General features: G+C 38.1%; 1 protein-coding gene across 1 annotated transcript in view; it reads left to right on the top strand.

Annotated features, from left to right (window-relative positions):
* ubl3a (ubiquitin-like 3a) overlaps positions 1-10,726 on the top strand; it is a 97,738-nt gene extending 87,012 nt beyond the window's left edge. The window contains exons 3-5 of the mRNA XM_060826764.1: positions 1,003-1,089; positions 8,254-8,331; positions 9,083-10,726. Coding sequence (XP_060682747.1) covers positions 1,003-1,089; positions 8,254-8,331; positions 9,083-9,135 — 218 coding nt within the window. The 3' untranslated portion in view covers positions 9,136-10,726. The remainder of the gene's footprint in view (positions 1-1,002; positions 1,090-8,253; positions 8,332-9,082) is intronic.
* Positions 10,727-15,046: the final 4,320 nt, after the last annotated feature.

Genomic DNA, 15,046 nt, shown 5'->3' with positions numbered 1-15,046 from the left:
CCGAAACTTATGAAATACAACGGGGTAGACATGATAGATGCAGGTAGGCTATTCCTGGCTGGGGATTCTAGAGGGAATCTCAAAATAAGGAAGAATCATTTGGAACTAAGACAAGGTTAGTTCTTTTTTTAGTGAGAGGATGGTGAAACTTTGGAACGTCTACTCTCGAAGTCTGTCAAATCTCAGTCATATATTATATTTTAGTGGACATTGATGGAAAATGCTATAGCAGTTTCAAGGGACAATATGGTCTACTCCTTATTTCTTAAGCTTGCTCACAAATATATTGACTGTATGGTTACAAGTAAATTACAATATAGGTACTATATGTGTGGTGGTCTGTAATCTCAAGTTTTTTTCCACAAGCTTACATCATTTTTACATTAGAAGTTATGAAAGTAGAAGACTGTAAAATATTGGTAAGACAGGCAGGATCTGTTTCAGTTTCGGACATGAATGCTAAAGTTGTTTGTCTTAAGTGTCTTTTGATGCAGATGTCCCTCCCTCCTTGTATCAGTGTTTCCTTTTTGATATGCAACAAGTAAACTTACTTTTCTATTCTCAGCCAGATGAGATGTCTAGGACTTACCAAGAAGGCAGTAAGATTTTAAAGTTCAATTTACTGGGACAGAGAACATCAACTCCAGAGACCTGGTGTCTGGCATTTTCTGTATACTTTGCTGATGAGAGTAGGTTTTCAGAATGTAGAATTAATTGCATAATATATTTTTTAAAGTTGTTCCTATGATGTGGTTATCGCTGTCTCTGCTAGCAATTATTGTCCATTCTTGGAGGGGAATTAGAGTCCACTGTGGGGCTGGAGTCACGTGCAGGCTAGACCAGGGTAGGGATTGCAGATTTCCTCCCCTAAAGCACATCAGTGAACCAGGTGGGTTTTTACAACAATCAAAAATGGTTACATGGTTGCCATGAAAACTTCCTCAGCTACTCTTATTTGAAAATTTAGAACTAAAAAATCGTTACTTTTTATTTGTCGTTCAGATTGGGAAGATGAATTGGTCAGCAGTCCAAGCATCCTTAGGCTTATCTACCAAGGAAGATTTCTACATGGAAATGTGACTCTGGGAGGTAAGAAATCTACTGTGTACAGCATGTTGAAATGTTAGAGGTTGATTAAAGTCACTTGGAATTGATTCAATTATTTCCATGCTATAAATACTGACTGTCAGCATCAAGGTGTCCACTCCAAGTTAATCAAATAAAATACTTATAATTTCATGCTTTAATTAACTTATTCTTTTTATGGTATTCTAATGACTGTGATAGGTTTTCATTCTTTCTCCATATCCTTTCACAGTTTCAATATTGTTGATTCTTCCTCTTCCATCTGTGACTCAATTCTGTAGCACCACCATTTAATAGTTTCCAACCTTCTTCTCTGACATTCCATCACAACTCCCTCCTATTTCCTATACGAATGCTACTTCTCAAACACCACCTCTAGCAATGCAAATCCTGGGCAGGGGAGCTTAATTTTAAAACCCTATTTATAAGGCTCCCCATGAGAGACTGGTTAGCATGGTTAGATCTCACGGAATACAGGGAGAACTAGCCATTTGGATACAAAACTGGCTCAAAGGTGGTGGTGGAGGGTTTTTCAGACTGGAGGCCTGTGACCAGTGGATCGGTGCTGGGTCCTCTACTTTTTTGTCATTTGCGTAAATGATTTGGATGCGAGCATAAGAGGTACAGTTAATAAGCTTGCAGATGACACCAAAATTGGAGGTGTGGTGGACAGCGAAGAGAGTTACCTCCGATTACAACAGAATCTAGACCAGATGGGCCAATGGGCTGAGAAGTGGCAGATGGAGTTTAATTCAGATAAATGCGAGGTGCTGAATTTTGGGAAAGCAAATCTTAGCAGAACTTATACAGGATAGTGAAGGAGGTGTTTGGTATGCTTTCCTTTATTGGTCAGAGTATTGAATACAGGAGTTGGGAGGTCATGTTGCAGCTGTACAGGACATTGGTTAGGCCACTGTTGGAATATTGCATGCAATTCTGGTCTCCTCCCTATCGGAAAGATGTTGTGAAACTTGAAAGGGTTCAGAAAAGATTTACAAGGAAGTTGCCAGGGTTGGAGGATTTGAGCTGTAGGGAGAGGCTGAACAGTCTGGGACTGTTTTCCCAGTCAGAGTTTGAGGGGTGACCTTATAGAGGTTTACAAAATTATGAGGGGCATAGATCAGATAAATAGGCAAAGTCTTTTCCTGGGGTTGGGGAGTCCAAAAGTAGAGGGCATAGGTTTAGGGTGAGAGGGGAAAGATATAAAAGAGACCTAAGAGGGAACTTTTTAACGCAGAGGGTAGCAAGTGTATGGAATGAGCTGCCAGAGGAAGTGGTGAAGGCTGGTAAAATTGCAGCATTTAAGAGGCATTTGGAAGAGTTTATGAATAGGAAGGGTTTGGAGGGATATGGGCCAGGTGCTGGCAGGTGGGATGAGATTGTGTTGGGAAATCTGGTCGGCATGGACGGGTTGGACCGAAGGGTCAGTTTCCATGGTGTCCATCTCTATGACTGTATACACTTTTGATGATTTCTGCACTGGAGATTCCTGGACCACGATCTCTGTTATGAAAAATCTAAGAATTCTCTAATACAGTAGCAGAGAGAAATGGTTTGGAAAATGCACAACCTTTTACAGCAATGAGCACCACATTCTGAAGGTTAAATGCCCAGTAGCCATTTGAAAGCGTTTGTAAAAATGCAGGTAAGTAAGGTGAGTAAGGAGGCAAGTTAAGTAGATGAGTCAGGTCAGGAAGATTGGATCATGGGGAACTCTGTGGTGATGTCAGCAAGTTAGAGTTAGGATGTTGGGCTAAGGGTAAAAATGATCAGGTCATGAGTAGGAAAGGACAGGGATTAGGTGTGGAGCATAGTCAGTGGTAAGTTGGGGGTTCAGTTTATTAGTTGTCCAGGAGTTCTAGTGGGTTTTTATTTTTAAACTCCTTCTGACCAGCTGTTAAGCTTAATTAAGTTGGAACTCTATGAATTGTCTGATTTTAAAGGGCTTTACCAGATGGCTCAATGTGAAGAGGAATTGCCCATCAGGAATCTCAGGGGGATAGTTTAAGCAGTAAACCTTACAGTCTTTAAGAGTACTTGGATCTGCCCTTGAAGTGTCATAACATTCAAGGCTATGTCCCTAGTGTGGTAAAATAGAACCAGTAGTACATTTTTGGCAGCACAGACTCAGTGGGCCAAAGGGCCCCTCTGTACTGTCTGATTCTGTTCTGGGTTGGATGCAGAAGGTAATGAATAAGCTGATGGGACAGAAATTTATCAGGTTGGGTTTGCTCTGGGCACATAGCTTGGTAATTTTCCACATTGTTAGGTAATGCTAGTGTTGTAATACAACAGCTTGGCTAGGGGTTTGCCAAGTTTTGGATCTCGTTTCAGTACTATTGCTAGAATGTGGACGAGCCTCTATAGCATTCAGTGCTGCTGGCCATTTCCTCATATCACGTGGAGTGGCTGAAGATTGTTGCAAAATCTTCAGCCTTCTCTTTTGTTCTGATGTGCTCGGCTCCCCGGGCTCTCCCATTGAAGATGGGGACATTCGTGGACAATTCAGTGAGTTGTTTAACTGTTCACCACCATTCATGACTGGATGTGTCAGGACTGCAGAGCTTAGATTTGATTCATTGGCTGTGGAATCACTCCGCCTGATCTATCGTTTGCTGCCTATGTTATTTGGTACACATGTACTCCAGCTTGGTATCTTCACCAGGTTGGCACCTCATTGTTATATATGCCTGGTGCTGCTCCTGGCATGTTCTCCTGTACTCTTCATTAAACCTCTTCATTCAACAACAAGAAGGCACACCAAGTAACCAGTGAAAGTGTACTGTTCAAGATCTGAATTTGTGAATCTTTCTCACTAATTTTCCTGTAAAAGTTTAAATTCGTTCTCTCTGTTCTCCAGCTCTGTCATGTTGACTTTGATAGGGCTGTGTTCCACGGCAAAGATCCTGAAATATTTTCAGATGTGGGTTCCTCCACTTTCAAAACAAGCACCTCAGCTGTTGTCTGTTCTTGTCTCTCAAGTCCTTCTAAGAAGCATGACGGCATCCACCACTAATCTTCCAATTAACCAGCTCTATTTTGCATAGATCATTTACCATTTGCATCACCTCCATTATGATGCAATCACCAAAACACCTCCCATCCTGTCCTCTCAGAATCCTGAAGAACTGGACACACAATCTAAGTTGACAATTAGCTACCACACTGTTGGGTCTAGGTTTCAAATGCAAGATTAAAATGAGATTCTTCTCAGGTGGATGTAAAATAATGTTCTTGCTGATGTTTACCACTGGAATATTACTTGGCCATCATCTCATTTCTATACGTAGCACTTGCTGAGTGCGAATCGGCTACCAAGCTTCCTAAATTACAGCAGTCACTCAACTTCTAGAAAATAAAATTCCTTTGTTTCTCTCTGATAGCTTGGTCTACTCCTTTTTCATCCATCCCTACCATTTTTCCATAAAACTAAGTCCACAAAAACTGTGCATGACTGATTTGCATGTGCTTACACTGCATTCACTCCAAAAGAGTCTTTTTCTTCATCTAACATACTGTATTAAGTAATCAAACCAGGGTCTCTTGTCTCTTCTATTTCAGGGAAACTAAATGCAAAGTGGTTTGGGTTACAATCAGTGTTCCTTCTCAGCTGTGTCCTCGTCTGGCCATACAACGGTTCATCAAATATTGTCTCCTTAATTATTACAGCCTTGCACATTACAGTGGTTAAATGAGGTCAATCTGGCCCACAAGCAAAAAATTGAAGATTACCATGAAATTAACAGATGAGAGCCAACCCTGAAATGATCAATCATTCATATGAGCTATATCAGCGCACCTGTCCTGCAACCCACTCACTGCTCCTCTTATGACCTGCCTCCTTTTACCTTTACATTTCTCCTTTGTTCAGCTTCGCGACTTCTCTCTTGTTTGCCATGTGCTTCTCCAGGGCTCACACTTGCATCTTTTTGAAGAAATTAATTGCACTAAATTGTTAAGTATTTCTAAAGTTAGCCTTGAGCCTTTGTATTCCAACTGGCTTTTACTATTTTTTTGTAATGACTATCACTGTTGTAGTTAATATTCTAGCCTACTTCTGTTTTTACATCTTATGGTCAAAGATAAAAAGGTGTATTTAAAACTACTACTACAACTAGTCCTGTCATAATTCCTCTGTACCAGACCCCATGCCAGTTATGGAATTTGATATATATTCAAGAACTGTATAGGCTCAGCTTGTACCAATACAAACAAATCAGTAAAATAATTATTTGTCACAGCAACTACCACATATAGTTTATTTTATCTTTGCTGGTATGAATGCTTTTGATCTATCGTCAATGCAGTCACGTATTCCAGTCTGGATGAATTCATGCAATTGAACATGTAATGGAAGTTACTTGAAAATTGGTTTTCTTTTATATAAAGCTAATCAGTATGTTTACAAAATACAGCCAAAGATGAAACTCTGATTTATAAGGAAGGTGAAAATAAATATTTGAGCACTTGCAACTTAAGACTGGACAGATTTCTGATCATTCTAATTGAATGTTAAAAGTGTGATCAATCGTAGGATTCCACCATTGAGTCAACTTTGTTAATGTTTCATTTTACCCATAACCTTAGTTTGTATCTTTAAACACATTATTCTTCCCTGAACATTTATTGGTCCTAATAAGAATTGGAAAAGCAGACACTTTTGACGACATTGTGGCTGACGCTCCTTGTATTATTTTCCCATCCTTTTGCAGAACTACTTCTGTTATATGAAATAATATCAAAATGTATTTTTCACATTTTCCTGTAGAAACAAAAAAAACTATAATATGTACTTTCATAAACCATGGGTATCGTAGAAGAAGAAAGAATACACTCAGCCTCTGACACAGCAACATGTTAGTCTACAGATTACTATATAATTATATTTGAATTTGAATTCATGAACTCTAAGTTCAGTACCATGATTATACTTGGATATGTGCAAGAGGCATTTGTTTGTTTTTATACTGTAACTTGTATTTTAGTAATTTGACAGAAAGAAAGTTGAGGTTGGTGGTAATGGCTGAAGATAAGACTAAGATCTTTTGTTTCCAATTGTGAAGCTGAAAATAGAGCAGAGTAGTTTGCCCTTTCCATTGATAGAAAATGTGAAAAAGACCACTTTTTCTTTTCAGCTAAGATTTTTTTGTGTGCCAGGAAAACAAGAACTGAGGAAAATAGCTCAGTAAATTCTTATCAATTATAATCAGGCAGCGATAAATTGTCCCTGTGAATTAGGAGATGGGTTGCCTCTTGGGAACTGAAGGGTAAAGATCAAAGTGATAGTATTCCTTTAAATTAAGTGACCATTGAAGGGGGAACTACGACGGGGAACTGGGAAGACAGCATTATCATGAGGAGAAACTGGAGCAAGAGCAATGTGGGAAAGGGCAGAGGAGCTTGGTAAATATTGTTGGGTCAAATGGTGGTCTCAGTGCCAATAAAAGGATGAAGATGGATCAGAATTGTCTTGAATCTAGAAAGGCCAAATGAGTTTCATAACTGTTTTTACTTGCCCTCTTTCTAATTTGTGGTGTCTCATTCCTCCTCACTTCACTGTGTGTGTGTGTGTCTCTCTCTCTCTCTCTCTCACTCTCTCTCACTCTCTCTCACTCTCTCTCACTCTCTCTCACTCTCTCTCACTCTCTCTCACTCTCTCTCACTCTCTCTCACTCTCTCTCACTCTCTCTCACTCTCTCTCTTAAACCTTCCTTTATTGTCTGAAGTATTACTGAAAATGTTCTAATTTTATTTGTGCCACCCTATTTATATGGTGTATTTAAAGGACATGAATAAGTTTCTGTACTTCCTGTCATGGAGCTTTTGATCTCAGATGTCCCCTTATAGAAGCAATGGGAAATTTCAAGCTGTCCTTTAAAGGAGCAAAAGCATCTAATTTATGCTTTCCTTGTCTTTTTGCAATACTTCAGAAGGATATTTTCTGGTAATATTTTGGCAGAAAAAGTTTCAGAAGACAGCACGGCACGGTGGCACAGGGGCGGCACGGTGGCACAGTGGTTAGCACTGCTGCCTCACAGCGCCAGGGACCTGGGTTCGATTCCCACCTCAGGCGACTGACTGTGTGAAGTTTGCACGTTCTCCCCGTGTCTGCGTGGGTTTCCTCCGGGTGCTCCGGTTTCCTCCCACAGTCCAAAGATGTGCGGGTCAGGTGAATTGGCCATGCTAAATTGCCCGTAGTGTTAGGTAAGGGGTATATGTAGGGGTATGGGTGGGTTGCGGGTCGGTGTGGACTTGTTGGGCCGAAGGGCCTGTTTCCACACTGTAAGTAATCTAATCTAATCTAATCTAAATTTAAACTAAAACTCCTTGGGGATGTAGACAGGGTTGAAATTGAAGATTTCAAATGAAGAAGTGGTTAACCTGATTGGTTCCAAGAAGTTTTCATCAGAAAAGATAGTAATAGCACATCAAATCATTGAGATTGTGGAGCTGTCTTGCTAAAGTTGTAAAGTTTTTAGTCAGGTATAACTTTTAGAACTCTTCAGTTCTGGATGATGAGGTAAAAAAAATCTAAAGAACCAAGAAAACCCACATGGCCTGGTGTCAGAGGACTGATTTATGAAGAAAAGATTGGACAAACAAACTGAGAGCTGTTATAACTGTACCTATTCAGGCAAGTGGTCAATATTCTATTATCTTCCTGGATCAAGTCTTGCAGCTGGTGAAAAGGCTCTGCGGATTCAGGAGGTGAGATACTTCTCACTGCTATGTCTGGTACACTTCAGCTTCTGGCTGATAACATGCTGGTGATGGGGAGGTTGGCAATGATAAGGTTGAAATTATCACAGGATTCCTGTGTTTGAGATAGTCATTCACCTGCATTTATGGCACAATTATTAATCTACCACTTGTCAACTGAAGTACATGTGTTTTTCTAGTCTTGTTATAACCTGGAAAGCAACATTGAAATTAGCATACAATTAGAATTACGTTTGGGGTGGTGAGGCAAAATGAATAATGTTATCAAGATGAAAGAAGTCAGTGTTTTTGTGTAGTAAACCTTTCTGGTACCTGAGCTGTATTCCTGGAAAAGTTTGAATCTCCTTTTGCTTTTTTTTTTGAAACACCAGAGTAGGCTTGAAGGCAATTGCAGTGAGTGACTGATTTCAGACTGATGGATTGTCATATGTAATGTTTTCCTTACAGCATTAAAGCTTCCTCTTGGTAAAACTACTGTGATGCATTTGGTCGCAAGAGAGACATTGCCAGAGCCAAATTCCCAGGGTAAGTGGCTATTAAGTTTTAAAGGATCTGTTCATAATTGATTTGTCCATGTATTTAATACATGTATATGCATTGTATCAGAGGGTAGAGAAGGAGAGGAGATTATAAACTTTCTTGGCTATCTCAATTACACATAATAGATCTTACTTTGAAAGACGAGTAGAGAGTTGTACCTGAGTTCTAGTTAATACTTATACCTCAAACAGACATCTGGTTATTTTAATTCATTGTGATGAATGCAACCTTTCAAATACCTTGCAAATTGGTTGTCACCTTTCAAGATTGACATGAAAAGTACAGTAGTTCTTGCTAAAAATGCATCGATCTAAAATTTTTAATATTAATTAAGGCTCACCATTATTTTAGTTAATATTTCATAGATGTAGTAATGATGATTGTATGCATATAACATGTACCAGATGTGTACACAATATAGTCCTGCGATCTGCATTACAGAACAGTGAGGGATTCAGACCAGGGTTATCCATTAGGCTTTATCTTGATTGTGATTTGATGGAGAGCAGCTGAGTGGAACCCAGACACATTAATCAGATGAGAAGTAAAGTTGAATGAGAAATTAGAGTCTGTTACTCAAAAGAGTCCGTCTGGTCCCAAAAACGAAAGGTCTGATCCATGTTGACCTACTCTTATCTAGTGGGGATTATATAAGCCTTTTTTTTGGAATTCGGGGATGAAGAGGGTATTTTCCATGCATTTGTTTCTCATAACGCTTTTCCTTTAATGTCTATAGGTCAAAGGAACCGTGAAAAGACTGGAGAGAGCAATTGTTGTGTGATTCTGTAAATACTTTGACTAATTGCTAACCGTGATGTAATATAGTTCTTGTCATTCATGCTGCTGGTATAGAAAAGAAGTAACGTTGCTTCAAAGACCTTTTATAAAAACAAATCTGATTGGTCATGAAAACAATATTAAAAACTGGAGCATTACTGTTTAGGTTATTTTAAATCTGTTTTCTGTGGTGTTCATTTTTTAATTTTGTACGGTAGTAATGCCGTCTGTAGTTTCTGTATTTATTTATATAGGTATATACAGATAAAATTACACAGAAGAATTTCCACACCACTGAATCCATTCAGTTCTCACTGTACTTAATAGAAATGGAAGGTATATATCATGGCTTTTTTAAAAGTTCTTTTTTGAAAGTCCAGGCACTTCCTGGAGAAAGTTTATACTGTTGACTGCAGTGTCAATGTTGCTTTGTTTAACCAGATGATGAAGCCAGATTTACTGAAAGATTAAATTACATGAAAGACTTGGTAGATGATTGTGAAGTGATTTTTGTTCTTCTAATCCTCAGTGATCGCTTGCAAGTTCCATACCCATTAAAGTCCAAGTATGTCTGCTGCTCAAAGTAAAGTGGACATACCTGTATTTTGATGAGAGCTTGTAGATTTAATTTCAAAGATTCTTTCTCTTTATATACTGTTTTAATGCGGCAATACCTGCATCAGCTTAATTTGTTGTACCAAGTAAATCTTGCAGCATACACCAGTGCATTGAGTGCATTTGTAGCCTTAATGAGAGAGGGAAAAGCTTTTTTGAAGCATCTTTCTCACTGCTGTGTACAGTTACTGTATTTGTAGTAAAGTCTCATTAATCATCTTGCCTTTTTTTTTAATCTTATAACCTTACTGTCGACTACTCGCTTATTTTTAACCCATTACAAATTTGAAATCTAATGGGAGAAAGTCACTCATTAAGCATTAGCACATGTTCTTTCTCTGTAATACAATAAACTATTTTAGTACTTTTAATATTTTGCTTTTCTGTATTTAGTGCTTGCAATGATACAAAAGATAGGGAAATTTAAATTATCAAAGGACCTAATTTGTGAAAGTTGGTCTTCCCTTCCCTTTTGTATAAATTACAAATGATATGCTAATTAAAACCTAGAGAATTTTGCACAGCACTGGAGCATGAGCTACTTTCATCTGAACCTGTAAAAAAAAAATAAAGTTTTTATATTTTTCAGTGGGAGGAGTTTCTTCCCAGCTGAATTACAGATATGTAGAATATATTTAATAAGAATCTTATACAGTACATGAGTATAGAACTTATTAACAAGTATAGATTTGCTTGTAGTATAATAGAATATACCATGTAAGTAACATTGGCAACTTTAAAAAGTCACAGGTTGACATTGTGTTCTGTATCTAATAAAAGCATCTGCTCAGATTGAACTCAATGGTATATGTCATAGTTAGGTAGACATAATGTTTTTTCATTTACCTGTGTTAATTGCTTTTAAAATGCTTTACATGCTGTAGTTCTACAAAATATTGTTCATATTGATCAGGATCAAATTTGTATAGAGCTGAGTTTTGCAATGATTGTAAATATCACTGAACATTTTCTTTCTGCAACCTGTACTGATAGATACTTCTGTAAACTAAATAAAAGAATATTGCAGTTCATGGTGTAACTGTTACTGGCTCCTATTTCCACAGATGCATTCCCGGTTTAGTTTGAATTAACTACTTTCCAAATGTTCTAAGAGTCTAATTTAATTTTTGTCAGCTTATAGGCTAGTTTAAAACATGACCAGTTGATAAATGAAATAATTTATGTATTTTTGTAACTACATACAGATACAAATTAAAGATCCACTTCCTACCCCAGCCATGCCATGCCACCCCACTATGCTTTGTTCCATTTCTGAATTCCAATAATGGGGCCTTTTAAATTCTCATTAGTCAGCTATGATAGGTTGCACTATTACACTCCATTGCAGTAGTGTCTTGTCTATAAAAATATGTATTACAGATTTATTTCATATTGTTCCACATTCATTCATTTATGATCACTCTCACATTAGACTGGCAACATATATCAAATGTATTTTGAAAATTTTAAGGACACAGCATCTACTGGTTCTCTTAATTCCCCTGCAAAATACAACTTCAAAAATCTAGAATATAATTTCTCAACACAATTTCCTTTAAAAATGTGTGGACTCCACCTAATTTTCCAAGAACCTTGTGAGCGCATCTTTCATAATAGATTCAAGCATTTATCTACCATTAGCTTCAGTTGAATCGACTTACTGTTTTGTCTCTCAAACCCCTTGTATTTTTCTTTTGGCTGTACCCCTTGTTGATATCCATCTAGTTCCACATGTACACTAGTAACGTTGTCTATCCACTATCTCTTTCAACTTCTCTACTGTCCCAGAATTATGAAACTGTATGGCAAACATCATTTCAGGATGGACAGAACTAAATCCTTCATCTAAACATCTATTTTGTAACTACCAAGTCAGTCCCTCTGCCTGGTTATTGTCTGAAAATGAATCAGACTATTCACTGGCTTCGTGTCAAATTTGTTCCCGATAAACGTTCAACCACATCTCTGCTCCATCTAACTCTCGTGCACTACTTTTACATCTCTGGGCTTAACTATTTCAGTGCTGTGTTGGTGGTCTGCTTTCCATCCTTTATCTACTTGGATCTCACTCAAATTTTAGTTGCTTGTATTTTAACTCTCACTGTTCCTTTCACCCACCACCTCTGTTCTCAGTTATATATACTGGCAAGGCCTCACTTTGACGATATTGTTTATGGAGCTCCCCAAGGCTTTGCTGTTTCTTATCCTTAACCACTAACTCTGCAACCCACTCAGATATTTTCCTCCAGTTCAGCCTACTGCACATTGCATTTTTAGCTGCCTCCATTTTTTGAGTTGTGCCTTCAGCTATCTGAGCCCCAGGTTATGGAATTCTCTCCTCTAAATAACTCCTTTTAAAAACTACTTTGTAACCAAGCTTTTGGTCATCTGCCTTAATTTCTCCTTCTATGGCTCACTAACAAAATATTGTTTGACCCTCCAGTGAAGCAGTTTCTAATGTTTTATTATGTTACAGATACTATAAAATGTAAATTATTTAATAAGAAATTCTAATGTTTAGAACTCTGAACATACACTCCACCCATTTAGAGCAGTAACAATCCTATGGTGGTCTTGGCCAAGAATTCAATGGTGACCAGTTCCTTTAAATCAATATGTAAAAAGTGGGTATCTGGTGACAGCCACTAGTTTCTACATTATGTTCATAGCCCCTAGTTTTGGATACCTCCATAAGTGGAAGCATTGTCTCTATCTTTCTCCAGAGAAAAGATTCTTAACTTTTTTATTTCCTAATGGTACTTTCTATGTAAATCTGTTTTGCCCAAACTTAGATACTTCTGTGTCCTTTTTTTCTATTATGGTGACCAGAATTGTGCACAACTGTAGCATAATTATGGATTGATTAGAACCAAATAATGTCACCCATCTACTTTAGCTATGCAGAGTAAACCACCTCACTGATTACTAGCATCAAGGTATTGTGTCAGTATTTGCAAACGGATTGAATTCCATCTGTTCAGTTAGTACAAATTTGAGCAGTGTTCATCCTGGTCTCAGAACAGGGTTTCTGTTTCCCTTTTGGTGTCTGAAATAATTCTAGATTTGCAATTTAATTTTATCTTCTCGTTTTCCTGTAATCTAATTATCTGCTCATAGGTTACTGTTAAATGGAGTTCCAAAATATAATCTTCGATTCTACAAACTCAATATATGTTAACCAAAAAGGAATACTTTTCTCTGCTTTACTATCATGCCCAAATCTTGTTGCAAATCACTCATCTCTTCTTTAGAATTTTTATTGACTACCATACCATCCATCCTATTCCCCCAGTATTGTACCCACAAATTGCTGAAACATTGAGTGACTCCTCTTTAGTGATTTTCACTTCCACCTTGCCTTTCATTTTCAACAGATGTCCTGAATTTCTTAAACTTCTCCTTCTGTTAAACTGCTCTTCTTATCTCCTGTGGCATCTCCAAACTGTGGTCTTGATCACTGATGAGGGTTCTTCCAACCACTATTTTATTGTCCTTATCACAACCACAACCTACCTATTCCAAGCCCATTTCTTTCTGCATCTACATTGAAAAGGATCTCCAATTTTCCTCATCCCCACCCTTCGTTACTCCCCCAGTGGATGACATTGGTGATCGGGTTTGTGTTGGGAATCGAGAAAGTATGGCTTCCTTCCTCCCAGTCCTTAATTGGAATAGATTTTGGCTCATCTAGAATTGGATGTTGATAAGACTGAAAACACAAAGGCATCGAATATGGTTATTGTGGGAGGTGGTGAAGTTGAGCTGTGTCATCAGCATTTCTGTGTACTTATTCTGGATGATATCTGTGGTAGTTATACATCGATGGAACAAGTCTCTTCGTGTTTCTTAATCTGTCCTCAGCTTTCAATACAAGTGACAGCACTCTTATTCTCCAACACATCTCTATTTTGTTCATGTTTATTCTTATCTAGCCAGAGTATTTACATGAATGGCTTTGGGTCACTATACTGTTACCCTGGAGTGCTGCAATGATTCATTGACAGCCCCCCTTAGAATCATATAGTACAAAAAAAAGGCCCTTGGGCCAATCAAATCTGCCAATGCACACCAGTTAAGGATAAATTTTAAAGAACAGAAATCTAATACAGTGGAACCTTGATTATCCGGTATTCGAATATTGGATTATCCGGCAAGATCGCAAGGTCCCTATGCTTGGCTAAACTCTTACCTGGCACTTGATTAACCACACAAAATATGCCCCACCCGTGTCCTTTGGATAATCGAGGTTCCTCTGTATACCAGTTTGATAACGGATTTGATGAATACCAGGTCTTCAGAAATCCTCGGACAATGAGATTTATTACAGGTAGGATGTATATCTTGAATTCTAAAGTCACCAGTCAATACAAACAGCCTCAGCAGACTTTCAGAATTATTCACCTACTTCTTACAGACTAAGATTCTCTTCTCAGAACTTTCAACAAGTCAATAACTGAAGTAAAACTGGGTGAGCGCGAACCAACCGCTGCTCTACTTGGAAGTTTTAAAAACACAACGCCTAGTCAGAGCCAGTTAACATTTTTCCAATATTTTGTGATTGGCTAGCCAGTACCGGTTCTTCCTTGATTGACCAATTCAACATCCAACTGCCATCGGTCACTGAGCATAGCAACATTTCTGTGGTGAATTGTTTAGTGTCCTTAGAGCAGTAATCAACCTGCATTATCTTTCCAGGCCAGTTCCCCGCCATAAACATCTTTGTTCTCTCTTTTTAAAAACAAGCTGCCATTTAAAGGTCAAAATTTAATTCTCAACTTCAGCTTTCAGTTCCAAACCAAAAAATAAAAAAAAATGATCTCAACGTTCAGGGCTCAGACAAGAAGAAGAAATTGCCTGATTTGGGCACCTAAGATTCTAAAAAGAGAATACCTGTTCCAATCGATAAACAATTGTCTGATACAGAAAGCCAGGAGACTTCAAAGGAAGTACTTGTTCTAAAAGCTCAGCCATCTTTCACAGTAATTCATAAACAGAAAATCCCCCATATGATATCGTGGGACAAGAATTAGCAGGGAAGGTTTCACTTACAAATTCCTGAACTTCTTTTGTATCCTCCAGAAAAAATAATGAACACATCCTTAGGTTTAGCAATAAGAACATCTGAGATACACGTGATGCTCCAATGGAGGAATGGTTCATAGATCAATAACTGTCAGGATCTGAAGCAAGGTCAACATTTCTTAAGCTAAAGACCTACCAATCTTCCAAGTTAGAAGAGAATTCATTCTGGAGAAATTGTGCAAACTGCACTCTACCTGTTTAAGTGAGGTAAAGAGGCTTGGGGGAG

The sequence above is a fragment of the Hemiscyllium ocellatum genome, chromosome 6, assembly GCF_020745735.1.
Source record: "Hemiscyllium ocellatum isolate sHemOce1 chromosome 6, sHemOce1.pat.X.cur, whole genome shotgun sequence".
Classification (NCBI taxonomy): Eukaryota; Metazoa; Chordata; class Chondrichthyes; order Orectolobiformes; family Hemiscylliidae; genus Hemiscyllium; species Hemiscyllium ocellatum.
The sequence above is the reverse complement of the archived record's forward strand: the minus strand, read 5'-3'. Positions and strand labels throughout refer to the sequence as shown.